This window comes from Pundamilia nyererei, unplaced genomic scaffold, assembly GCF_000239375.1.
Source record: "Pundamilia nyererei isolate P.nyererei 1_Seehausen unplaced genomic scaffold, PunNye1.0 scaffold00049, whole genome shotgun sequence".
NCBI classification, from domain to species: Eukaryota; Metazoa; Chordata; class Actinopteri; order Cichliformes; family Cichlidae; genus Pundamilia; species Pundamilia nyererei.
Window position 1 is genome coordinate 2,343,921 of NW_005187450.1, and position 26,934 is coordinate 2,370,854.

At 40.5% G+C, this 26,934-nt stretch overlaps 1 protein-coding gene across 5 annotated transcripts in view; it reads left to right on the plus strand.

Moving 5' to 3' along the window:
- The window catches only part of kazna (kazrin, periplakin interacting protein a), a 181,347-nt gene that overhangs the window by 12,462 nt on the left and 141,951 nt on the right, over positions 1-26,934 (plus strand). For all 5 annotated transcript variants that reach the window (XM_005732983.2, XM_013910815.1, XM_005732985.2 and 2 more), the window contains exon 2: positions 9,308-9,465. In XM_005732983.2, coding sequence (XP_005733040.2) covers positions 9,308-9,465 — 158 coding nt within the window. The remainder of the gene's footprint in view (positions 1-9,307; positions 9,466-26,934) is intronic.

Below are 26,934 nucleotides of genomic sequence, written 5' to 3' on the forward strand. Positions count from 1 at the left end.
AATTCAAAACACACCTTTCACCTTGTCATGTATTTTAAAACTGGGTTTGTGAAGACCTGATATGTAAATGTGCCTGTATGTAAAAAAACTTAGAGTCAACTCCTTTTGTTTAAATGTGCTATAGGATAAACATAAAATAGACATGACAGTCAACACAAAAAGACATAGTGTCTGTTTGAGGTGTCGTTTTTCATTTCCAAAAATAATAATTCATTCAGATAGAAACAGGTATCGACCCTATTGCGCTAGCGTTGATCCAAGCAAACAAACAAAGAACCTTTATTTGTCACATGCACAATTATAGAGTACAACATGTAGTGAAATGCTTGTGTCCGAGCTGCGGACAGGCTGAAGACGTAGCTGCGCCATTCCAGGGCTTGGTTTTTTAGGTCTAGCCAGGAATCTTACTGGATACCGGGTGGGAATCTAACTTGTGACTCCCACTCCAAAGATGTGTAGTCTTACCAATGCATACCAGTACCAGCGTTGGTACTGATACTGTCGATATTTAGACCGAGCCGCCCACCTCAACCCGCCGCCGTCCCTGATTGTCTCCACCTGAGGCTGATTTCCCTCCTTTGTCACTCACCAGTTGTGTTTGGTTGGCTGCGGTGTCTCTTGCCCCTCTCCTTTCTGTCAGGTTGTCTTTTTGCCCTGTGTTAGGCTACCTCTTGTTCCCTGTGTGTCTTTTTTTGTGTGTTATAATGGCTAATGGGATTCTCTGTATCTGCTTTTTTGTTCTTTTCCAACAGAGAGTTTGCTTTCTGTATATTTTGCCTGCCTCTGCATCCGGCATTTGGGTGCTCTCTCCAGTGCTACGTGACATTACTGATGCTTTTGTTAGCCATTAACTGTTCATGTGAGTTCAGTGAAAGTGCATAGTCCTGTTAGAGAGCAGTATTTTCACAGTGGGAGTATTATTGTCTTAAAAATTCACACAATATAGAGAAAAATGTAGTGCAGCAGAGCACCGTGTTGAAGAAAAAGTTGTAATTTGGATGTGAAATAATGTTTTCTGAGTCAACAGAGGTTTAAACTTTGAACGTCTGCCAGAGGTCTTTACCCTGGGATTCATATTTTAATCATTATTGTCTGTCAGACTCTGCAAACAAATGATCGTCTGTTTTTACATCGAGCACAGGTGAAGATTTGTCTGCCTCCAGGTACTTGTCCTAGATCCAAACTTTGACGGTATTTACAAAGACAGCTTTTGTACTTCAGAGATGCGTTGCGCGCAGGATGCTCTCAGACCACCCAGTATCTGTAAAAACCCTCCGCAAATCTTCTCAAGGCGTACAAGCTAAACAGTTTTGAGTTGACATAGCGGTTAAATCTCATCTAGCCTTCGCTCTGGAATGCGTGGATTGAATCCTTCCTGTTTTTGCAGAGCCTTGTGTTAGCAGCGAGTAAAATCAAAAACAAGCAGACCACAAAGCAACAGACAATGAGGCTTTTCCTTTTAACTTAAGCATCTGTTTATGAGCCAAAACGGCGCATATGAGGCCGTGTTATTAGAGGATGTAGTGAATACACACGCTTTCATCCTGCCTGTCTTTGTGTCCAGTTAGCAGATTATTTTCTTTAGTGGTGAAATCACCTGAAGCTGCCCTTTAATTCCTTCATCTAACAGTTGAGGATGTTGATACAATTGGAGCAGAAAAACAACAGAATGAGGACAGAGAGGAAAGAAGAGAGCGACGAAAGGCTCGGCAGAAACAGAAATGTAAAACTGAGGGGGGTAGATTCTCCGATGCATGGAGAAATGGGTAGATATGGTGAGCCAGTGCCAGATTTTTCTTTCTTTCTTTCTTTTTTTTAGAACATGCACATGCACACAACACACTTTAAGTGCACATCTAACCACCTCCAGGAAACCACATCCCATTTCTGCTTCTCTCTCCCTTTATTCCACCCATTCCAGCAGTAACAGATATGATTAGTGGAGTTTAATGAGCTCTGCAGAGATGAGCGTTCTGCTTGGTGCTCTGTGCTCCACAGCTACAGAACCCCCAGGGTTTGGCACTGCCGAACGAATGTAGTGTGTTCCTCCACCGCTTTGGTCTCTTTACCATCTGCATGTAAATCTTGTGTGGGTACCAAAGGTGGGATGACATTATGTGCATTTTCTAGATGCATAATGTGGCAACAGCGTGCTCGTCATCTTTTAGAATGAGTCCATTGATATGTTGTGAATTAAGAGAAGGACTCCTCATATTGATTAGGATTAATTTACATTACAGATGTAATAGAGTAATCATTTTATGAATACGGCCTGAGATCGCCTCCATCGTTCGGTAAAGGAAACCTACATACAGAGCGATCCACGATGTCACTTTTTTTCCTGCTTGATGTCTTTGTTGCTCACGGTGTTAAAATATTTACCAGATTCTCCTCCATTTCGATAACTGCATCACCTAGGCACACAGCTAAATTTGTGCGTGTGCGTATGTTAATGATCGCGCATCTTTATCCCACCAAGCAGTCTTGAGCTCGACTTGATGAATTGCTGTGCCCCTTTTCATGTTACGCGAGGTTAATCCCGGCAATATTTCTCACCCCAGTGATTTGCCTGATTTGCATTCATTTTACAGTGTGATTAAATTATGTGCCTGCTGTAGACAGCATTGGACAACATTTAGTTCACAGGCATTAAGATTAGTACGGACGGCAGTGTTGTGGTGTTTTATTGTTGCCATTGGGTGGCAGTGTTGTATTAGCACTGCCACTAAGGCAAATCATTTTTCTATGGAAGTATTTTAGTGTTATGGTGTAAAATGTCTGATTTTGCACCACTCAGCTTCTACATACCTCACGTCTGGTCAGTTTTAACTCTGCCCGTGTGACTCATTGCTTAGTGGGTTCCTGCACTTATTTCTTTTTTGCTGCACGTTGAGATCAGATTTAGTCAATATTATAATAATATTTCGTCCTGCCAAATGTGACATTAAAGTGAAAGTTTCGCCGTGGCAACAAGAAAATCAATTAAACTACATACTCATAATTATTCATTCACATCTAGATGCTTCTCGGGACCTGACAAGTTTCCCATTGCCTAAAATAACTGTAATTAAAATGTTAATGATGCTGTTTATGATCTCATATTTGAATATAGCTCATATAGTCCATCTGCTCCATTTGCCAGATGTTTAAGAGGTGTATCATTTTATGTTGAGCTTAATTGTGCAAAAACTAAACCACAAGTTTCCAGCTGAGCACCAAACTAATTAGTTTCAGCAGTGCGAACACAGAATGACTGCTCCCTGGCTAGACACAGAATTGTGCCCCTGTTATGTAGCTGTTAAGTGCCTTAGAGCGAACTCCTGTCAAAAATATGATTTTAGAAAAGCGACTGGTCTATTAAGACTACTCAGACTTGGTTTTTGGTTTTTTCCCTTGTTGCAGAAATCGGTAAACAAGTACTGCAAATAAGCCAAAAATGCATCAATGTGTGTTGCCACTGCTTAGAAAATAGCAAACGTACCAGCTCCAGAACTTCATCATGAAAATGACAGTTTCTTAAAAATAGTTAGTCGGTATGGAGATTTGACACTTCAACATTGTCCTGCTCCATTCCCTTGGCAAATAGAGAAAGTTGTACTAGAAATCCTCCTCAAGAGATTACATTAGAATAAGAAATGTATGATAATGTTATTCACTGCTTGGACTGAATTATATTCGAAATTCTAAGAGAATGAACCAAATGTTTTCCTCTCTTCTAAAATACATTCTAGGTCATGACTGCAAAAACCCCCCCAAAACAATTTGAAACAGTATCCACATTAATTCACATGCTGTGTACAGTTATTTGTATTGTTTCTATGCGTATTGCACCACATCAAAATAAATAACTTGGGTGAGTATGACACTGCTCTGCTTGTGCGTACAGCCGCATATATAAGCAATGGATTTTGGGCTCATCATTTTTCATATTTCCTAACATTTCACCGTGATTTCATGTGTGCCGCGCTCAATTCCCATGAAATAAGCCCCTTTTATCTTGACTTTAGCCCGACTACTACCTTATCCCATTAGCTTTGCTGCAAATATTCTTTCAAATATTTTTTTCATTGGTAGTGATCTTATTTCCTCTGGCAGTTCTCCCTCCTGACGAGATAAAGGCCCGATGGGACGCCACTGTGGCCTCTCCTACTCATTTGTTGTGCCGTTCCCGTTCTATAGGAGAGGACACTTTGAGATTTTTTGCTGTGCTGGTGACACACGGAAAAAGTGAGGAAAAAAAGAGAGAGAAAAGACAGAATGAGGAAACGAGAGAGGAAGAAAGTGCTGGGGCCCAGCTGGGGTGACATTTTTATTTTTGTTGCATCTATTGTAACCTAACTATTGCAATTTCATCTTTCTTTTCACCGTCTCCCACTTGCACACTTCTGTTTCACTTTCATCAGTTTTCACATTTGCTGACGGCAAGCTGCAGGTGAGATCTATTTCAGGCTTCAGATGAAGACACTGAATGACAATCCCTGCAGTTTGGTGTGTTTTGCATCCTTATCCTCACCAGCAAAGTCATTGCGGTGATTTATTAGGTTACTTTGCACAATGTCATAAGTAAATGTTATTGAATTTCCACTGTTGGAATGTTTTATACGGTTATAGCTTTTTAAAGTGTTATACTGACACGTTTTACTGTTGAAGAAACAGTTCAGGTCATCTAAGCAGCAGCTTCAGTTATTATTATTGAGCAAGGTAATAGGATTAGATCGATAGTCAATAATCCTAGCTATTTGGTTTATGGCAAAGAACAGTGCAGTGCATATGTGGAGAGAGATGTCCTTGATGAATTGTGCATGTTTGTGGATTCTGAACTGATTTCAGTTGATAACACCTTTCAAGAAGCGCATTGATTTTGTGCTTCATTAATCTGGTTAATCGTTTCTCAGTAAAACAAAATGTTGTACCAAACTATTTGTTGTACCTCGTTGATTTAGAGGCTTAATGATCGCAGTATTGACGGCCGAACGCTCCAGACCCGATGTTGAACATGCAGGGTAAAGGTTGCTGTGTGTGTGCTGCAGCAAAGAACTTGTATCGATTTCAACACATAGTGTAGCGTTGCTGATCAATCGCTTCAAATTTTTACTTTATCAGCGGTGCTTACGGCGCAGTGGCAATACGTCTAATCTGTTTTGTGAGTTTGTCATCGTGCGGCGTAGAGCACTTTGATTCTAATGCGGTAAATCTTCTTTCAGCTGTTGCCTTCTTATGCAATAAACGAGTAGATTATTCCTGTCATAATAGGCTGACACTGTGGGTTATGGTTTAGTTTGCTATATGTGCTCAGTATTTGGCACTGGATTTACAATCCAATTCATTCATTGACACATCCACTGTAAACTCAACTTTTATGATCTATTTAACTCCTTTACTGAGGTTTAATTCAGCCTGTTTTCACTTTAAGGTTGTTGTAAATGGTGTCGTACTGGATTGCATTTTATTTGACATTTTGCTCTTTCATGCCAGCGCAAAGACAACACAAAATGACAAAGACAGCCCTCAGTAGTATGTTATCCAGTGCAACACTTTTATAATAATAATAATAATAATAATAATAGTAAGCGTATTATTGAATTTATGTTTCCAATGATGTTGAAAGTTTGAATTTATGATAAAAGTTGCTTCATTGTAGTGCAGCTTGTTAGGAACTGAGCTGATAGGACACAGAGACACAAAGCATTTGGTGTAAGAAGGTTTTTGACTTCTGCAGTGATAATAACTGACGTTCCAGATGAGTCGAGTGGTGAGAGCGGCAGGGTGAAGAGGCAGCAGTGTGTAGCTGAGACCTACGCAGGCCAGCAGGATGTGGGAGGCTGAGAAAGTGTGCTACTAATGGATGCTGGCTGGTTGCTGGAGAGAAGGTTGTGGACCTGCAGCACAGTGAGATGAAAAGTTACTAAACTGGGGACCAAACTTACTGAGTGGATATTAGGTGTAGTGTTAGTGCTACACAGAGAAAGAACAATCTGGCTGACAGTGTAGTGGGTATTCTGTGTCTCAGAGTTGCGGGTTAGTTGATAGAAGCAGGAGGGTTAAAGCTTTAAGCAAACACAAACACAATAGAGGGAGACAAACAGGGAAACGGTATGAAATGAGGGCATGCCTACATAGCTATAATATTAGCCATTAGGTAAGGTGGGGTCAAATCCACTGCAACTTCAGAAAACACCAACAAATAGAAAAATACTGGCTAGTGGTACCCCTCAGCCTCCTAGTACATACACTCTGATATCAATTTCAAATCCTAGATGATTTCCTTATCGAGTTATCACATTTGTAAGATTTTCAGAAAACTTGACCTTGATTTTGTGGTCAAATTCACTGAGATTGAAACACTTCCAGTAGATACACCTATAGTAGCAATTTGAAACTCGTATTTTGCTTCCGTCTTGAGTTATTGCATTAACAAACTTTGGTGTCCATGTTGCCCGCCCACCCAGCAGCGTGGCAACAATACACCATCAGCCTTATCGTTAGCTTCATAGCATAAGTGCCTAAGTCATTTTTTGGTCAAATTGAGATTTTTGCCTAACTTTACTCCCCTACCACTGCTGCATCATCCTGTCCGTCTGCCTATGTCACCAAAAAAAAATGACTTAGGCACTTATGCTATGAAGCTAACGTTATGTAGCCAAATGCTGCTAAAGCACACAAAACACAAGAGAAGTTGAATAAAACAAAAGGGAACTAGAAAAAAATGTTGCAAACGGCTAATAGCACGTTTTATGTATTATACGAATCATGCCTTTACACATTTCCTTGCATCTTTTTCTCCATCACAACATCGAAGAATCCTCGGCGTCCTTTAAGTGAATCTCAGTCGCATCTCCTTGGCATGTTTTGGTTCCTGTCACTTCTGCAGCCGGTCAGTCACGTTATTGTCTCTTCAAAAAACACTTGTGTTGTTTTTGTGTGCTTTTTTTTTAGCGTATTTACGGTGTCTAAAAAAGTTTTAATCATGTAGGGTTTTTACAACCCCCAGAAAGGGACTCTACAAAAGACGTCCAACACGATCAGAGGAGCAGAGATTTGAGTGACTGAAGTTGGTGCCAGATGGGCTGATCTGAGTATTTTAAAACTACTTATGTGCTGGGATTTTAGCACACATCTGTCTCCAGGGTTTACAGGGAATGGTCCAAAAAAGAGAAAATGTCCAGTGAATGGCAATTTTCTGAGTGGAAGCGCCTCGTTGTTGTCAGAGGAGAATGGCCAGACTGCTTTGAGCCAACCAACCACTCAAGACAACCAAGGTATGCAGAAGAGCATCTCATGTTGAACCTTAAAGCAGATTGGCTACAGCTGCAGAAGACCACACTGACTGAGACTCTAAGAACAGGAAGCTGAGGCTACAGTTCACACATTCTCACAAAAATTTAAGTGCCATGTAACAAGGCTTAAAACAGCTCATCACTTCAATCACTTTTCTTCCCCAGTCTGGTATCATTCGTCTAATTTAAACAAATATTAACAGTAAACCTAACAAAAACTAAGCTCCCAAAAGTACTGGGTCCATCAGAATCAAACAGAAACAAAACATAACTCTAAACAATACAATCATAAGCTGCTGTTGGGGCAGAAGGAGGAAGAGACAAGGAAAGACAGTTTCCTGCTCATCGGGCCAAACCAGAAACACCTGGAAAAAATGGATCATGGAATCTAGTATACAGAGCATGCTCATTGGGAAAAGGAGTGCACATATAACAATAACACGAAAAATAAAATCACGTAAAGCACTTTGTCTTATTGGTTTATCCACCTTTCTTAGCTGCTTTTCTTTAATTATTTTTTCACTTGCATGTCCATTACTTAGCCAGTAGAGGGCACTAAGAGGAAGCAACTGAACTAACATCCTTGCCGAAGGGGCAAACCAGCTACATAAACACTGTGACTCTGTGTGGTTTCCACTTGAGTGCAAATATGCAGAAATTAGCGCGAGGACGAAATGGAGCATTTTATATTTGAATCAACCCCAATTAGATATAAGCTGAAAAGGGTAAAGGAAAAACTTTCAAGCTTACTGCAGTCTGTCTGTTTACGTGTAAAGAGAGTGTTTAGAGCGCCGAACTGGCTAGAGTGTCTGTGAACTCGGGCGACAAGCACCCTACTCTTATATTCATTATTCTGACGTCTTCTTGACTCTCACCTCGAGGGCACACAGTCTTCCTCCTCAACCCCCTTGTTGCCTTCTTATCTCCGCCGCCTTCAGCGCCGACTTGTCAAATTTCCTACTCAATGCGTGTTTGCTTGAAAATGTCAGCCACTGTGAAAGATTTTTTTTTTTTTTTTGTTATGTAACACTTTAATCTACGTTCTCTCTCTCTTTCCTTGCGTGGGCTTTTGTGTCTAAAAGAGGCTTTTTTATTTGCATCCTGAAAAGACCCTATCCAGATACTTGCCCTAAAATCATCAAGCTCCTCTAGATTCAGCAGGTTGGGTTTCTTTATTTGTAGGAAATGTGCCAGTGCACGTTTAAAGCAAAACAGGTGAGATTGAGTGGATCCGTGCTTGTTTAAGATAACAGAAGGTCGGATGGACACAAGGTCAATCCTTGATCGCTTCACCTCTGTCTCCCTTTAACTGCCAGAGTTGGAAGTGTGAGGTTTTAGATGGATAGTGAGGCATTAGGGGGTCGGTGTAATAGCCTTTGACAAAATACAGACCACACTTATGCTAAAAAAAAGCACCAAACCTGCTTCTTTTTTGCCTCTTGTAAATTATCCAACATTTCCACCATGTGGGTGGACTAGGAAATATTTGCGGCGACCTTTCGCGGACCCAGGGTCGGTTAATGGTAAATGGGAAGAGTGCTGAGGAAGTGTGTGTGTCTGTGTGTGTGCGTCTGAGAGAATGCGGATGTACAGTAGGGAAGGCGAGTTTTTAATGTGGGAGAGGAAACCTGGAAGGAGAGGTTTGCCAGGGACACACAAGGGCAAGAACAGGGAAACAAAAACAGGATGGCTTTCAGGCCGACATGGAACATTCTGGACAAGAGAGGGCGTTGACGGAGAAAGTCAGTGACAGTGTGACAGTAGGAAAGCGCGCTCTCCCACTGAGTTATCTTTGTTGTTCCTGCTCAGTAATCCATGCACAATAGAAGAAGAAATGAGTGGTGACCTAGTATGGAAATGACTTTATGATCAATTTAAGCATGCCTGGACTAAGTTTATGTTAAATCCACCACAATAATAACTAATATTCTTACTCACCAACTGAAACAGACTGAAAAAAGACAAGCTTGCATCTTTACTGTTTATTAAAGATGATTTTTTTACATTTTTATTTTTGTGTCTCCCTCTAGCTGTGCAGTCTCTGAACAGCTTGAATGACCAGATTGCAAACTTCATGGTGACTGGACCCAAGTCCGTAGAACAGGAGGAGCATGCCTTTCCCCCTCCTGAGAAGGAGACGCTGCAGAAGTCCATGACCCTCATGAGGCACCTCCTCGTGGATGCTCAGGTACACAGAAAAAAAAAAGCACATTTTTTAGCTTAAAAGAAGGCAGAGAAAGACTCGCGACTCATGAAACTGTTAGTAGAGTCGCAAGTATGAGACCAAGCAAAGCGGGGTTGGTGTTAATGCCCGGTCCCGCCCCAGGGTGAAATGCTCAAAGAACGTGATGCCGATGAATGTAATCGTTTCTTTTTGGCAAACTTTGATGCACAAAGTGCTCTAGTACTGCAACACATCCTGGTTTAAGTCAGTGTCACCCCCTCTTAGCACCACATGTTTTGAGTGTCTCTTGATAAGCCTTTTTCACAGTGTGATCATGACACAAGTTCTGAAGTTACCTTGATATTAATCCTTAAAACCCTCGAAATGGAGGACTGCAGCCGACCAAGCTGTCTCACTGGATGATAATTGCCAACTGCAATTTAGATAATTGATTTTTAAAAATTCGCCACGAACTGAGTGCTTTTGCTCTTCCTGAAAAAAAATCAATTAAAAAAAATGTAACCTCAGTTCTGACAGTTATAAAATTAGTTTGTGCCATTTTTAACTGGGGGAAAAAAAGCTTTATCCTGTGTTGTTTCTAGGATTAATAAGAGACAATCCACTTTACAAAGGTGCCGGATAATCTGGTGAAAAGAAGCTCGGATTTTACAAAATGACAACAGAGAAATAGCTAGTTAGTGCTCAGGCTGGGGAGACTTGTATCTGGAAGTACATGTCATGCTTCATTTTGCACCAGTGCAGATTGTTTGCAAAGACACGGGAAGCTGTTCCTGAGCTTCTCTGGCAAAGGGGCCTCAGATGAAATGAAAATATTGACTGTGTGTAATAGGGGTGAAACAACAAGGTTACATTTCCTGCATCCGAGTCGATTGCTACTCAAATACTTGCAGCGCAGAAACAGATCTACTGAATGCGTCATGGTTGTACAAAATATTGCAATATTCGATTTTCTCTTCTCACCAGAAATACGTCGCACATTCCTTTCCTTCCTGTCCTCAAATGAATTTTCTTGGGCGTCAGTCATCTAAGAAAATAGCTGCAAGAATGCCTGGAGACTGATATATGTGGCCAGCTAGTGTCACTGAAATTGTGAAGATGAAGACATCCGCAGTCTTGCATGTATTTCCCGTCCCTCAGCCTTATCCTCTTGTTCTGCTCTTGTGCTGGCTGATAATTTCACATAACCTTTGTTAGGGAAGAGGAGGAGATGAGATGCTGGATTCCTAAGAGCTCCAATTAAGGGAGGGAGGATGCACCCAACTGAATTGGCAATGTGTGATTGAGCTGTTTGCGATCTAATACGCATATGCTCATTGTGTTAATTTGCTACAGTGTCATTTGTATTCCCATCACACAAATTTAAATTAAGCTCCAGCCTAACAGATGTTGTCGAACAAAAATGGTCATGAGCTGTGTTCTGCAATGACGTTTTTTTTTTTAAACTTAATCACTTAATGGTTGCTTCTCTATTTGGCTTTCTTCTTCTTCTTCTTCTTCTTCTTTTTATTTGTTTGTTTGTGAGTCATGAATTAAAACGGTTAAATACCTGTGCTTACCACACACATTCAAACAATCTGTACTCCATACTCTCAGTGTCTTTTTCGCTGAGGCTAAGAAACAAAAAAGGACAGGAGCTACGTGCAGACTACTGATTGACTGCTGACATTGAACTCATTTTTTTGTAGCTTCTTCACTTCATCTATCATCTCATCAGCATCCATCTATCTTTCAACAAGGTAGACTCTGTCTTGTTAATGTGTTCCCTGCTCTTTTATTTTTGATCATTTTTGTTAGGTAATATATCACAAAACAGATGTTGATAGATTGGTGTCCACTCTTGTTTCTTCAGAACAACACTTTCTATGCAGGATTAGGTAGCCAATGTCGTAATACTGAGAATATAGAAAGTTTTATTTGGTATCACATGAATTTAAAACGTTCATGTTTATCTGTTATTCAAATTTTTTGTCCAAAATAATCATAAATAAATTAACACAACCTATTTTAATTAAGATCACAATGGGTGTGCTAGAGTTAGCGTGGATTACTAGACAGAACCAAATGAGTAGGGAACAAATAGAAACCTATTCAAGAACGACCTATTCACCCCCAATCCATACAAGTCTGGTGTTCATCAGTTATGCTGTGGCAGGTTTTGTAATGTAAAATTAATGTAAATAGGTCTGCAGATGACTGCTGCTGACATTAACGTGTGTTTTTGTTCAGTTTCTTAAAGGAAGATGTGATTATAAAGTAATTACTTCATCTGCAGTCCTGCAGCATCGTAGTGATTTCTAGTTAAAGTAGTATTTATGAGCCCTGATCAAAGAAATCAGCGACCGGATAGAAGTTCAAAAGAGACGGTCTCCTTTCTTCTCTCTCGTGGTCAGAATTTATTTAGCCAACTACAGACAGAAAAAAGGGCTCTGCTATCGGCGTGTTAAGTCAAAATTGGAAGCGTGATTAAAAATTCACTTTCACTCAATTGTCAGTTTCTACAGAGATCCATATGTGTTCACAAATTTCAAACTTCACAGAGGGAAGCCTTTATGGTCAACGTAGTTCTGGCATTATGACAGGTGAGGGTCAATCACTGCTCACTGACCAGACTGACAGATAAAAGCGGTGGTGGTGAAGCTGTGGTGCAAAGCAGCCAGGCGCGATGGACGTTGGAGCGCACGGCAAAGCTTTGATGAGCAGGGATCAGTCATTTGTGCGTATTACCATTGAATACTGTGTCATTATACGGGTATATTCATTTGTTACATCTTAACTGTAGTTGGACCATATTTATTTATTTACAGTTTAGGTTTTCCTTCCACCTTCTGCCTGGCTGGTGGTCCGAACCCCTAAAATTCACTTATGTAATGTAGTAGTTGACCACTTGGGAAAAACAAACAAACCCCTAACAAAAACCCTTTCTTTGTTAAATCACCTTTTATGTCTTTTATTTAAAGTATTATGACATACCATTAGACTATGGTCATTACTCTTGTCCTGCAACAAACTGCTCACTGTAGAGCTGCTTCATGTGGATCCATCCTTTTTACACCAAAGGCCCATCTGCTGTGTATCCTGCAGTCAAGCTGGGAGGAGATTGGCTGCTGAGCTTTTGCCAGCGATCCTCCTTCTAAGTCTCCTTCCCTGTGCTGTACTCAGCTGTGACTACATTAAGTGAGCTGTCATTCATCAGTGGCAGGGATTGAAGAGAGGGAGGAAACGTACAGTTTGGGCACTGGGGAGTGGGTGTGCGACGTGGGGTAGGGGTATGGACAAAGTTTAGAGGCCAGTAAAGGTGACTTTGGCAGCGACTGAACAGAGACGCTGATACATCTGGCCCTCTTCAACCTCCTCTGTGCTCTAATCATCAGCGGAGAGCCGCAGACACGTCTGTCGGCAGAGAGAAAGCAAAGCACAGCCATCGTTTTTGACAAGCCTTAAAATTTTCAAGCTTAAAAACAATGAATGCACAAACATATCGGATCGATATTTCCTGAAATGAAATTTCCGCAGAAAGCCGGTAATTGTGAGCCTTTTGTAATATGTATTGAGCACAGAGCAGATCAATAAAGCTAGCATTGCCTGTTCTGAGAGAATCAATTTTGTACGGCTGTAAAGTGTACAAAGCTTTATTTCTCAATGACATGGTTACAGTGCTGTTTAAATCCATAAATGCTGCTTGCTCTTTAGAAGGTAATTTTGAATTAAAGTTGCAGTGTATGTATTGTGTCAAAAGAGCTTGCTGTCACAGTAAACTGCCCAAATAAGTGAGAAGCTCGTCAACACATCAGATAGTATAATTACTAAAACCCCTCATATTCTCTTCTAACCTTGTCTTATCAATCTAGAAATAAGAAATGACTTTCTACAGTTTAATATATTTTCTGTATAACTTCTATAAATACATAATAGACCAATTAGCGGGTTTACATTTTGTTTAATTGCCCCCCTAAAATATATTAGTACTGTAATTAGGGCATTTGCTAAGATAATAGTGCAGACTTCAAATCCAAGTCTATTGTATTTGATTAAATGTCAGTTCTGGAAGTGTCCAAATTAATATTTCAACAGAAATGACTGACTTCCACATATATTAACCAATAGTGCTGGACTTATGCCCAGGGTCATGCAAGAGAGCAGGCTGCCCTCAGTCTCAGAGGACTGGGGGAGGTGCTGCAGAGCGAACAAATGTTTGATGGGTCTGGCTGGGTCAGTCTGTCCCTTTCCAACTGGGGCCTCAGCTGGCCCGCAAATGCATGGTTTTTACCCATGCATAATACATCACCGTAGTCCCATCTGCCCTCTCAACCCGTCCTCTGACTCCACCAGGCCTCGTCTAATAGGCCTTGCTCCAATGAAGGCCAGCCAGATAAACTGCCGCGCGCTGCTATGGTGATGCCTTATTGTGGCCCGGCTCAGTCCCAGAGTGTGACAAATGAGAATGGAAATTGGTTAATTTGGTTCAAAGAGAGTTTTGTCTGCATCTAATGCTGGAACGAGCCCGAGTGTTTCCACGGCTTCGCCCTGCTGTCAAAACATCTAGCAATATTTTCAAATCGCTAGAATTAGCTCACTCAAGTTCACAGCCTCACTGGTTTCTTTAAGTTTGACAATGATTCTATCACATCAAAGGCAGCAGGCGTAAACTTGAGGTCATGTTTTTGTACTCTCTGTCATTTTCACATTTTTGAAGGGTTTATTCCTGTTTCTGTTTACCTTTCTTCAAAGTGCTAATTTGCCTGTTCTCGGAACATTATTCATAGGGATAGCGCTTATGCAGACAAGGTCAAACCCTTGTCATTTTTGTCATGCTGCTGCGGTCTAGGGGACAGCACTCAATGAAATGTCCAGGGATATCTCATTCACTGAGCAGATAGGATCCAGAAGGAATACATAAAAATCGCATCTTTTACTCTTTATCTCGAACTTGCAATCAGCTTTCTGGCGGAGGGGGGGCAAAAAAATCGAATTGTCAGTGTGAGATGCATGATATTACTCCTCTAGCCGGTGGACTTGTATGTTGAGCAGATTGAAAATGACGGCTTATCTTGTAAGGAATAAATTGAAAACCATTTCATTATAGAAATACAGTTCTGAATGTTGCCTGCAGAGAAAAGAGCTATCTGGTAGAGTGAAACAGTAATGGTATGGAAATTGTCATGAGTCAGTAAGAAATACAGACGTAGAAAACTTGGTCCTTTACTGATGCTTGGCCTCTCATAATCAGTGTAGTAATCGCAGTTGATCATTTGTTGTAAAACAGTATGACAAAAAGACCACAGTATATGATTGTACTTTATGCCGATGGTTATCGATATCTGGACTGTGTATAATGCATGAAAGAAATTTAAAGTAAGGGGTTAAAGTTTCAAGGATGCAATAATTTACATGCTAAATGACATGTCTAATCCAAGAATTTAGACTGAAAAGAAGTCAGTTTAGGAGTTTTAAAGTGTCAGTAAGCTATTTGATAAAGTGTTACATAGAAAGAGTTCAGTGTTCATTCTAAGCAGTGCAGCCAAGTCCAATTTATATGTACAGGATGCATTAAAAGAAGGAGTGAGCTCCTCATCACCCAGATTGTAAGCAGCTGAAGGAACAGATTAGTCTAGTTCACAGGTAGCAGTGAAAGGGCCACACTTTCTACAGAAGCATTCTGCAGCTCTCAGCATTCAGAGCCCACAGGTTGAGAGAGTACAGGTGAGTTAAAAGTCATAGGCTCTCGTAGTTTGCTCCAGAGAGCCGGTGGCGACACAGCTGTCATTGGTTCTGTCACACATTCAGGCACTGGGTTTCTCTGTAAACTTTCAAAAGAGCTCACTAACCCCGAGTCAGCAGATCTGCTCGCTTTCCAGCCGCGCACATTTGTCGGAGCACAGACTGGCAGCGATCTCACCGCCTTTGTGCATTGCCTCCTCCAGAGGTTGCTGCACAAGGGCTCTTGGATTGCGAGGCTGTTGTTTCAAAAGGTGGTGTCCAAAGATCCGTCCCTAAATGGGCAGGGAGCTCTGTGCAATGGTGGATCAGTGAGAGGGATCTGGACCACAGCACAGCGGGAGCTGCACATCAATCACTAAGAGCTGCTAGCAGTTTTCTTATCTCTCAACCATTTTTGTCCAGTTCTGAGGGACCAGCATGTCCTAGTCAGGACGGACAATTCAACAGTGGTCACTTACATAAGCAGGCAGGGAATGACGTGCTCCCACCCATATTCCAGGCCATCAGAACCTGCGGCCATCTCTTCTCTGTAGGGGTCTCCTGGTATGGGAATGGAGGATGCACCCTTTGATAGTGGCCCAGATATGGGATCTGTTTGGCAAGGCAAAGTAGATCTTTTTGCCTCCTGCCTCCTGTTCTTCTCCATAACTGACAACGATGCAGCCATGGACATGGATGCGTAGCGCACCAATGACAAGACGTTCTCTTGTTTCCAAGTGGAAATTATAGCTCCAGTTTTAGAGAGAGTACCTCTGCAGCCTTTCTCTCTTGTTCTAGTGACCCCTTGGTGGCCAACAAAGTTGTGGTATGTGGAGATAATCAGTCTGTTGGCAGCAAAGCTTGGCAGCTTCTTCTCCGCAGGGACCTCCTCTCTCAGGCAGGAGTAGAAGTGATTCATCCACGCCTGGATTTGTGCTGCCTTTGTGCTTACCTGCTGAAAGGTCAAATTTGATGGCTAACGGTCTGCCCCCAAGCGTGGTAGCAACAATCCAGAGTGTTTGGGCCTCATCCACTAGAGGCTTATATGCTTACAAATGCCAAATGGCAAGCCTTTGAGGAATGGTGCCAGGACAGGCACATTCCCCCATTCCACTGCTCTATTGTGGATGTTTTGACGTTGCTGCAGGAGCTGCTGGAAGGCCTTTCGTTTTCTACAATTAAGGTTTATTTAGCAGCGATATCTGCTTATCATATTGGCATTGACGTGGTTACACCAGGTGCACATCACCTTGCCATGTTTTTTTGAAAGGGGTTCTCTGGCTAAAACCCATGGTTAGTTGGGTCCGTGGATGCTCCCTCTGTGCATCCTTCTTGCATACAGTTCTCTCCTGATGACCTCAGGGTTGTATTGCGCCCAAATGCCGCATATTTTCCCAAGGTCATTCCTGCAGGTTATAGCTCAATGGAGTTTGAGCTACTGAGCTGTTGCTTGTTCAGTTTGCTAATCCAGGCAAAGGTAGAGCATTGTAAAAACAGAGGCTGTCCCACTGGACTATAGAAGCTGTCACACTTGCATGCAGCAACAAGGGCCTCACTTTGACCCAGGGTGTGAGAGCTCATTCCACCTGGGGATGGCAGCCTGATGAGCTCTTTTTAAAGGGGTTCCCGTATGTGATGTTTGTGCTACGGCTAGTTGGGCATCACTGCATACCTTTGTTGGGTTCTATCATTTGGACGTTACAGCCCATTCGGTGGCTCATGCTGTCCTTTCAGCTGGGTCTACCACACACTAAGTTGCTGGTGATCTGACTCCTGTTCAGTGGCTGCTCTGCAGGGTGTGTACTATATGTTTTGTACTGAGTGAATGGTCAAAATCAGTGGTGGTCCACAGTTTGGCATGGTGGACCTGGGTAAACAGGCATCAAGTGAGCATAGTTTAAGGTACGAAAGCAGAAGCACCGGCTGTCCTTCCCCAACTTTTTTGGACACATCCTAATCCACAAGGTAGCCGATGAATACAGGCTAAGGTTGTTGGTAAGATGTGCAGGTGGAAAAAATGCTTTGCCAACAGTGTTGGAAATGGATATATCCATGGCAGCTTGTATTGAGAGAGCAGAGCTTCATGATCATGCTGTAATTTAAAAAAAAAAATCATTTCAAATCATGAAAAGGTGATCTTTCCAATTTGACATTTTCCTGTGTGAGTTATCTCTTGGTACTCTGGCTTCCTCCCACAGTTCATAGATGGGCATGCTCGGTTAATTCTTGATTCTCAGTTGGCTGTAAGTGTGAATGTGAGCATGAATGATTGCCTGTCTTTCGCTCTGCATGAATGATCGTCTGTCTTTCTCGCTTGGCTTTGCATAAAACTGTGTACTCTGCCTCTTGAGTCCAGTCCATAGCCCTGAATTTACTTAGAGGTTAAAAAAAAGGACGGATGGTTGAATGGATGATATAAACCTAAAACTAACTTAACATTTGAAAAACCAGCAACTCTAAATAGTGTAAGAATGCGGGAGAATACATCATCCATCTGCACACATCATGTGCTAATACAGTTTAAAGTTGTACACCATCTACATTATTCAAAAGCTATACTTGCCAGAATATATCCAAATATTAACCCCACATGCAACAGATGCAACCAGACTCCGGCGACTACATATCATATGCTATGGTCTTGGTCAAAGCTCGTAGATTTCTGGAAATCTTTCTCTATCACATTATCCCACGTATTTAATTGTAGTATCTAGCCTTCCCCCATAACTGCCATCTTTGGTGTTATACCATGCCCAGATAGTATAAATAACCCTCCAATGTACCTACAACATGTCATTGCCTTTTATCCGCCTAGCCAGTAAGGAGGAATTCTCTTTAAATGGAAAGACACAAAATCTCCAACTTACAGTCTTTGGATAAGAGATATGATTCAAAATATAAAATTGGAAAAAATAAGATGCACCATGAATGGTTCTACTAATAAATTTAGTAAAATATGGAGCCAATTTATTCAATATGTGAATACATTGCCAGGTCTGGAGTTATAGTTATGTATGTCAGGTTTTAACGGATGCTAAGCGGGCAGAAATTCCTCCACTTTTTTTTCTGTCCGAGTCGTGTGAGTCTCTGTATATCCATATTTGAGTATATTTTGTATTTGTGGAAATGTCATGTGTTTGATGTCTGCTTGAAAATCAACTGCGTAGCTTTACAGCATTAAAACAGACATTTACTGCTTAGTTAAAAAAAAAAGTTTCATAAAAGAAATTTGTCCTTAAGTTCTGATCCTTGAAAATGTGTTATTTTATTATTTCATTATAAAGCAGTAATTAGTGTGTCAGCTTGCTATCCAGGCTTGGTAGCATTAGCTTATAACTCAGTATTCCATAAACCTAATTTAACACGCTGACGGCACAACAGTAACAATGAAGCATTGAGGCGTCCAAAACCAATTGGTAACATCTCAGTGTAGTGTTTTAAACTGCTCGTTGAATTGAATAGTATAGTGTAAGCCATGAACTGTCAGGGGAAATACAACATATTGGCGAGTTAGCTTGTCTGTTGCGTCAGCACATAAATGAGTAACAAGTAAGAAAACGTTTTCAACTGCAAAACATCTTATTGGCTACATATCTTTTTCACAGTTATTTAACCAAATTTACCAAATTCTCATTAGTGATTTCTATGATGTCATACCTGTAGTTATTTTACATACATTTTAATAATAAGGTCTATTGCAATTTAGCATAGCCATTTAGCCTAAAAAAATGCTGGAATTTCTCTTTTAATTTGAGCTAGCGTTGGACTCCATGAGCCACAATGATTTATTTGTTAGTGTGTCTGCTTGTGGTGTGGTGTGAACATCTTTGTAGTGGTAAACTTGTGAGCACTCTCCCACAGCAGTCTGTAGAGACCCAGAGAATCTTTGCGCTCGCCTTACATCTAAAGACCCATTACGTGGAATAAATATTGGCATGTTTCTAACTCGCTACAACGAATGCTGAAAATGACTAGTTTATTGATTTGGAAGTGCACTTAAATCAGCAAAAGGGGAGCTAAGAGCTTGGGCAGTCCTGTAACACGCTACATATTTTCCATCTTTTATCAAACTCTCTTTTCCCCAAGCTTTAACCCTTTCTGTCAAAGGTCATGGTCTAGCTCTAACAAAGACATACACTAGCCTTGGGAATAGAAACACAACATACTTAATAGTCTTCATTGATTTGGTATCCAGTGCCTCTGAGATTTTGTGACTGCTAACCCTCTGAGCTGGTCTCTGAATACATCTAGAGCATTGACTTAACTGTCCTCTGCGGCCTCCCGGGGCAGGAAAGAGATAAAGGTCTGTCCTTCAAAGTGAAACACAAGCTTGAGGTCAGATTTGGGCAAACAGTTAAATAAAGACTGTTTTGAGATTAAATCATTTGTTTTTGATTTTGATGCCATAAAGAATATTGCTCCAATTGATTTGACTGCATCAAATGGTTACTACTACTACTTTTACTACTACTACTACTACTACTAATAATAATAATAATAGCAACAATCAATTTTGTTTGTTGTCACCTTTCAAAGCACGCAAGGTCACCTTACAACACAAAATTTTAAAATCCAGGAATAACATGATTGTAAATCATTAAAAAAAGATAGTTATAGCTGATATCCTGATGATAACAAATGGGCTTTGACCTGCAATTTGAACTGTGTCAAACAGTCTGGCTGACAAAGGTGAATTGGTAATATGCTCTAAAAGCTCTGGCACCCATGATAGCAGCTGAAGCTGAGTGGAGGTTGCAGAATTGTTACTTAGGTGGAAAGCAGGCTGAACGTGAGACATGACTGATGTGGGCATTAAAGGAGAGAGTATTGTCCAAGATGACTCCAAGACTTTTGACAGTGTGGACCTGACAAAGATCAATAGAGACCACAAAAGGTCGTGTTTTGGAAAGCGAGTCGATCTAATAAGGATAACTTCACTTTTATTGCCACTGAGTTTGAGCTGATTGACTGTCATCGAAGTGGTGATAGCCTGTAGGCAGGAAGTGAGGATAGGATGGGGAAGACGTTCTGGATTTTGCAGAAAAATCGAGTTGTACGTATTTCCTTTATTCCAGTGTTAGCCAGTTGTTTTAACACAAGAAGATGGGAGACTGTGACAAAAACAGAACTAAACTCAAGGAGGATGAGGATGGTGAGAAGGCCAACATCAGACGTAAGGAGCAGATCACTGCTGATTTTAACAAGAGCTGTTTCAGTACTGTTGAATGGAAACCAGACTGAGCTTGCTGATAGGGGTTATTAGTAACTAAAGAGATGCTACTATACTATCCAAAAACTCTGCAAAATGATGCATGGCCTTTGTTAGGCATTCAGTTTTCACAAATGAAATGTGTTCTTGACGACGACTACAGCTGATGACCAGATTTAGCATGCAGGATGCAGTCAAAATCCCTCAGAATATTTAGCTTTTATTAAAGCCTCGTCATTACCTTTGATCATTTCTATTTCTTCTTGACTGTGAGTCCATGTGTTGGTGTTAGAGCACTATATGCTGTTAGGCCAAAGTGCCCAAAAATACATTAATTGTTTTCTAATAGACAGGAATATGGAGCTCAGGGGAAATTCATTCAGCTTGATTACATGTGCTTTTGAATCTTGATTGGAAATATTTGCATAACTGGCAAAATCATATCTGGGTTGCTAGGCAACCTGGCTTGTCTGACAAGCACTTTCATAGTATGTTCATGATTTAATCTGTTTTGAGAAAAAAAATCAGCTTTGTTTTTGTTGGCTTGTGTAGATGTGTGTGCTTTGGTATAATGGCATAAGCATGAAGTTAATTTGATTTACTTGTATATTTATGGTTATTTGAATATGTGGATCACCTGCAGGCCTTTGAAGCGTGCCACTATAGTGCAGTATATACATAACTATCTACATCTTCTTGTGAAGGACTTGTTCTTTCAGTGATGTCATGCAGATGAGGTGCAGTGCTCACCTTAATTTTAATCATCTATTGATGTCCACGAAGCAGAAACCACAGCTGTCAGAACATCTCCCTTAGACACCGTATGTGTCTGTGTGAGATTTTTTTTTTCTTGTCCCCTTCCTCTTTTAGCTCCCTTTATTCCCCTTTCCTAGGGTCCTCCATATTACTTTAGAGAAACAGCCATTTTCATGATCAAAGGCTTTGCACTCAGTTTAGGAATGTGGTTTCACAGCTATATCAGGCTTCCTCTGATGCACTTCTGTGCTGTACTTGTAGCTACACTGTTTACTGGAATGACCCTCATGACACAGCTGAAATGCATCAAAGCATTGATCACTTGTTTATGTTTAAAGTTCTAAAAACTCCACCCATTAATTTTTTTTTTTGAATTTTAAAATTAGCAAGGCTGTTTTTAGATGCCTAATTTTAGATCTCTCCCTGGAAATTCCATTCTGACCCTTGGCCTGTAGCATCTGCATTTTTACCACAGACCTCAACTTGCACAGAGAGCAAAAATCCACTTCAATGTTAAACTGTAACAACTTTGTTTTTCACTGGCGAGGAGAGCTGGGGCTCTGGCAAATATTCAGAGAGTATTCAGTAGTGGTCAGTGTCACTGTCCAGGCTTGAAGGCTGCATCAGGTCAGAAGTGTGCATAGCCATTTTTTTTTTCAACATTCACTTCAGGCTTTTTCAGGCTTTTTCACCCTGAACTGATCTCATAGAGTCATACCGTCAATACAGATTTCTCTCTATCCAATGTCTCTGGATAGAGAGAATTTATTCTAAAAATGAACTGTGAAGGATTATTATAAACAGTAACTTAACTCTTTGTCAACAGAGACACTAAGATAAGATTGCTGTGGCAGCTGTGCCTCAGACCTTCTGATTGGGTCATTTACCAGTTGGAAGGTAGGTGGATTGATTCCTGACTCCACCACTTTGAACGCCAAAGTATCCTTGGGCAAGACACCGAACCCCAATGCTTCATCGGTGTTTGTGAAGTGTGTCTGTGCGGTTAGTCATAGACAAAAGGGCTGTATGAATGTGTGTGTGATAGTGTGAATAAGACTTGCAGCTGAAAGCACTTTGAGTTCTCAACTGAGAAGGACGAAAGATCTAAGTACCAGTCCATTTAACATTTACAACAATATATAAGAATCTTTTTTCGGTGTGCAGTCAAGGAGATTTTCTAGAGCTTAATTCAGAAAAAAGTTAAAAACAAAAGCAAGATAACAATCATATATACAAATCAGAAACCAAGGAATGAACAATTAAGGCAGCTGAACCTGCAACAGACCAAAGACAAACAAAAACAACAACACAATAAAACAGGAAGTGGGGATATGGAGGAGCTGATCAGAACAGAAGCATAATATTAGAGTGAATTATTGTGTTAAAAAGGGAGAATTAACACAAGATTTGCACCAGGTGATTAGTCTAAGTACTCGCATGGTAGTTGGTTTAAGTTGTAGTGATGTTTCTGGTGAGGCCGGGGTGGGGTACATCTCAGAGCCAACAGAGAGACAGGCAACAGTTCACACTTTACAAGCTCTAATACTTATTGTCTTTGGTTTTCTTATGTACCTATTTTTAGTGATATCAATTAATAGCATATGGCCCCATATGGCCACTCCTGTGAAAAAATTCTGGAGGAGCCCCTGAGATGGGCAGAGTGGGCAGGTTTTAAAGGTTTTCTTACATTGTGTCTATTAGACCTATTCCTACAAGACTGCTCATAGAAGCCTTACTATTAATTCAATTATTAATTACAATTACTTTTAAAGACATCAATTCCTTTTACCTCAAAATGTGAAAGAGTTTTTATAAAACAAATGGTTACAAATTATCTGAATCTGACTTTAGTTATGCTGCAGTATGCCTAGGCTTCTGGGAGCCTTCCAGATGGCTGCCCCTCCCTGAGCCTGGCTCTGTCAGAGGTTTCATTTTGTTAAAAGGGAGTTTTTCCTTCCCGCTGTCGCCAAGTACTGGCTCATAGGGGGTTGTCTGGTTGTTTGGCTTTCTTCTATTTAATTGTAAAGTCTTACAACATAAAAACCCTTTAGGTGAGTGTTGTTGTAATTTGGCAGAATATAAAATTGAATTGCATGCTAATTAGAGAATATGCATTTGCATTTTCTGTGGGAAAAAGATTGTGTTGCTACTTAGAAGTACTCCTTTAATGGTAAAGACTTGGTTAAAGTCTTTAAGAGGCATCCATATATAAGCTCCCACTGAATGGTTCATGATCCTTTATGAAATATTCAAATTATAAATACAAGTTCCTTTGGGGATCAAAGGTATTGATAAATGAACGGAAGACAGACATCCTGAAGGCAGCCAGCTAATGCAATACACTCTGTCTAGCAGGTATGTGGACCCTTTCAGGTATTCACTCGTCATTGTGTCTTTCCTTGTCTTTGTGGTTAATCCAGAGTCAAATCTGGCCAATGGAAATCTGCTGTATGAGGCCCTGTATGAAGGTCAATTGGTGAAGGGCTTTCCAGAGTACTCCTTTATGAGGGTCATGTTTGCTTGCTTACATTTGGATTTGGGTCCCTCAACCTGAGATTTTAATATAGCCTGAGTGGGACATTTGCTGGAAGAGGTCCAGAGGTGCAAACAACCTTGTACAGAAGATCGGCCAAATTTAGATCAGTTGTTTTTATAATCATGCCTCTTCATAAGGAACAAAAGTTGTGCCCCGTTACGTAACCTGCAACAGGTGAATTGCTTCATATGTAGGTGTGATTGTTCCAACCTTTTCCTTGTCTTTGTGCTTTTGTGCTGGGAATAGCAGCATAGTATCCCTGGTAACAACATCTCATATCAAGGTGGTATTTTAGGTCATAAAGCTTGAAATCTCTTATGAAAGAGGTGGCTCATAACAAATACATTGTGCTTGTTTCCCTTGTGTCTGCAAAGTATCATGTTAAACATGGTACACTTAATTGGCCCGAATGTTCTAGATAGACCCTTATTACCGTTTTTAGAGGCTGATATTTGGAGCTGCTCTCGGACAGTTTTTAGGCCAGATGCAGCTGTTGAAAACTAAGGTTCAAGTGCATTAACAGGAGCAGCGAGTTTTATCACAGTCTCTGCAAAACTACAATGAACTAACTTTTGGTTTCTGCTAATGCACATAGTGAGAACTGTGCAGCCTGTCTGGGGGCAGATGTTAATGGAAAGATTTGGAAATGTGCACTGCACACATGTGACTAATATGTGGGGCTAAAAATCACACAGCGACACAACAGGTCAGGTTCACTGCTATAGGCCTCTGGTAAAAGTGTGTGATCAAATTTCAGCTTACACAGAAAAGAATCAATAAGTTTATGATGAACTGTATGTCTTTGAAACTGGCTCCTGTAGTTGCCCTTGTGATACTGGGTTCATGCACAAATAGATTTCCCGTTATATCAGATATTTTTACACTTTTTAACACAATAGGGTTCTTTTTAAAAAACATTTTTAGCTAGCCTGGAGCAGCTCATATCACGTCGGGCTTGATGGAGAAAAAAGGAAAAAATTACAGAGCGTAAGCCCCAGTTTGGACCACGCTGATTGATAAAACCTTTTTGAAATATGTCGTGAAGGGGAGGAGGGTGCGTCATGTTGCGGACACATATAGCTTTAGTAAACACAGCAAAGCGATTCAGCAGGAGATGACAAAGAGAACAGTTCATACTCGTCTAATCCATAATTTGAAAAGCTCTGGTGCTGGTATCAAAGCCCTCTCATCACGTTGGATTATTCTCTCTTAAACAAGGTTTAAAGAATTCAATAAATGGAGAACAGACTTAACAATGCACGGCTCAGCAGTGTTTAGTTTTGGAGTAATCGCTTTTTCTGTGCCTCATAATGAAAAAATAATTAAGGATTGCATTATCTTTGGAATCATTAGCATGTTGTGTTCAAGCATGAATTGAGGCCAGCCCTCTCCATTTCACGAGTTCTGAAGAACTTATCAGTGTAGCGCAGCTGTGGGAAAAAGCTTATTGGATCTGGTGGAAGCTTTGAGATAAGAATACCCAGTGCAACTCTTGGACTTTGGGTTATAATTGTCCAAAATTCATATTTATCATTTCTTGTTATTGGGTATTGGTACTGAGTGAGGTGAGATTCTTTTCAATTCTTCTCCAGTGCAGCGTGTCTTTTCAAAGTCCAAGTGAGCCTAAGAGTGGAAGGCCTTGAGTACGACACAAAATAATGTCTCTTTTTATCTTCAGAGACTTTAAGTAAAGGCTTGCTTTTAGAAATGAAAGAATGCAATTCAGGCAAATCACTGAACACATTTTTACAAGCATGCCTTATGTTATCTGAGTCAGGGTGACTCAGCTTATGATTACAAAAACTAATCTGTTGGCAGGTTTTGTAGTCTTCAGCCGTGCTTCTGCGGTGGCAACTCAAGTGTAATTTCAGTCCTCACAGTACATCTTGACAAAATAATTACAATTTTCTGTTGTAAAGACGCTACAGTATAATCTTATGAACAACTGAGGTCAAGGTCACTGAATAGTGGTAATATCCTTGGGGCAATTAGCGGCAAGGATACTACCACCTGAAAAGGAACTGAAATATACCAACTAGGGAATTAACAGTAGGAGTAGTCATCCTGACGTTCAGTTTGGTGTGAATATTCTTTTTTTGAAGTATTCGAGCAAAACAATTACCAGTAATTGTCTAACAGCTGTTTATGTCAACATAGTTGTACTCATTGAAGGAAAATTCTGCAGTTTTTGTTTTTTTTACCATGCTCTGCCATTAGCTGCATTATAGTTGCAGGTCTACTCTTTTAAGCTGAGTGGTTGTCAAAAAATCAATACTAAAAATTACTGTTGGATTAGACGCTCAGTATCAATACCAACAACCTGCAGGCAGGCAAACACACAGCCCCTCCCCTCTCTGGCAGCTGAACACATTAACAGCAACACAGAAAACTTGACAAAGCAGCCTAAAGAATTTCATGAGCTTAGTAAAGCATACATGTTAATGAAATTTATCAGCAACAGGACCAAAAGCAACAAAATATCAACAGAATTCGGTGCCAAGTGCTTCCGTTTTCTCATGCTACCTAAGAAAATGTTCAAATAGTTGATATATATATATACCTAGCACAAAAAGCAACAAGAATTGTGTTTGGTCGATTTTGTCCTTGTTGTAACAATGCTTCTTCACAATAAATATTACACTGCTGGAAAGCATGCTTTTATTCCCCACATTTACACATTTAATCAGCCTTCCCACCACCACCACCCACAATTTTAGAGCTCACACTGAGCATTGCTTTTGTCGATTAATAATCCCATCAAAGCCATTAACAAACCCCACTTTGACAACTTGATTAGTAAATTAAAATTTAAGATGAATATTTTTATTTGATTATTTTAGACTAAAATGCAGATTTTTGTCAAGATGCTACAATCACTTTTTAAGGCAAAAGCAAAATGATGAAACCCCTCTCCAGAAACTAAACTTTATTTGTACTTTCTTCCATCTACTTGACGTAGAGAGATGCCGGTCTTGTCTTTGATCTTGAACAGCGATTACAGACTGTATAAGTAGATGGGATAGATTTCCTCGTGGTTAAACACCAGACTAAATGGGATTAGGTCTCACTTTCCTATGAGCCCTTCTGAGCCTGACTGCAAAGCTTACACGCTTGTTGTGAACACAGTATTGCCTGAGTATTAGATAACAGGACTTCCCTGTGCTCACAGTCCATAGTGTTTTTGTTTGCATGTCGTTAAATAAAGTAGTGAGGCCGAGAATTTGTGCAAGATTAGCAGAGTTCTTTAAAGTTACAGTGTGTATCTCACCACTAC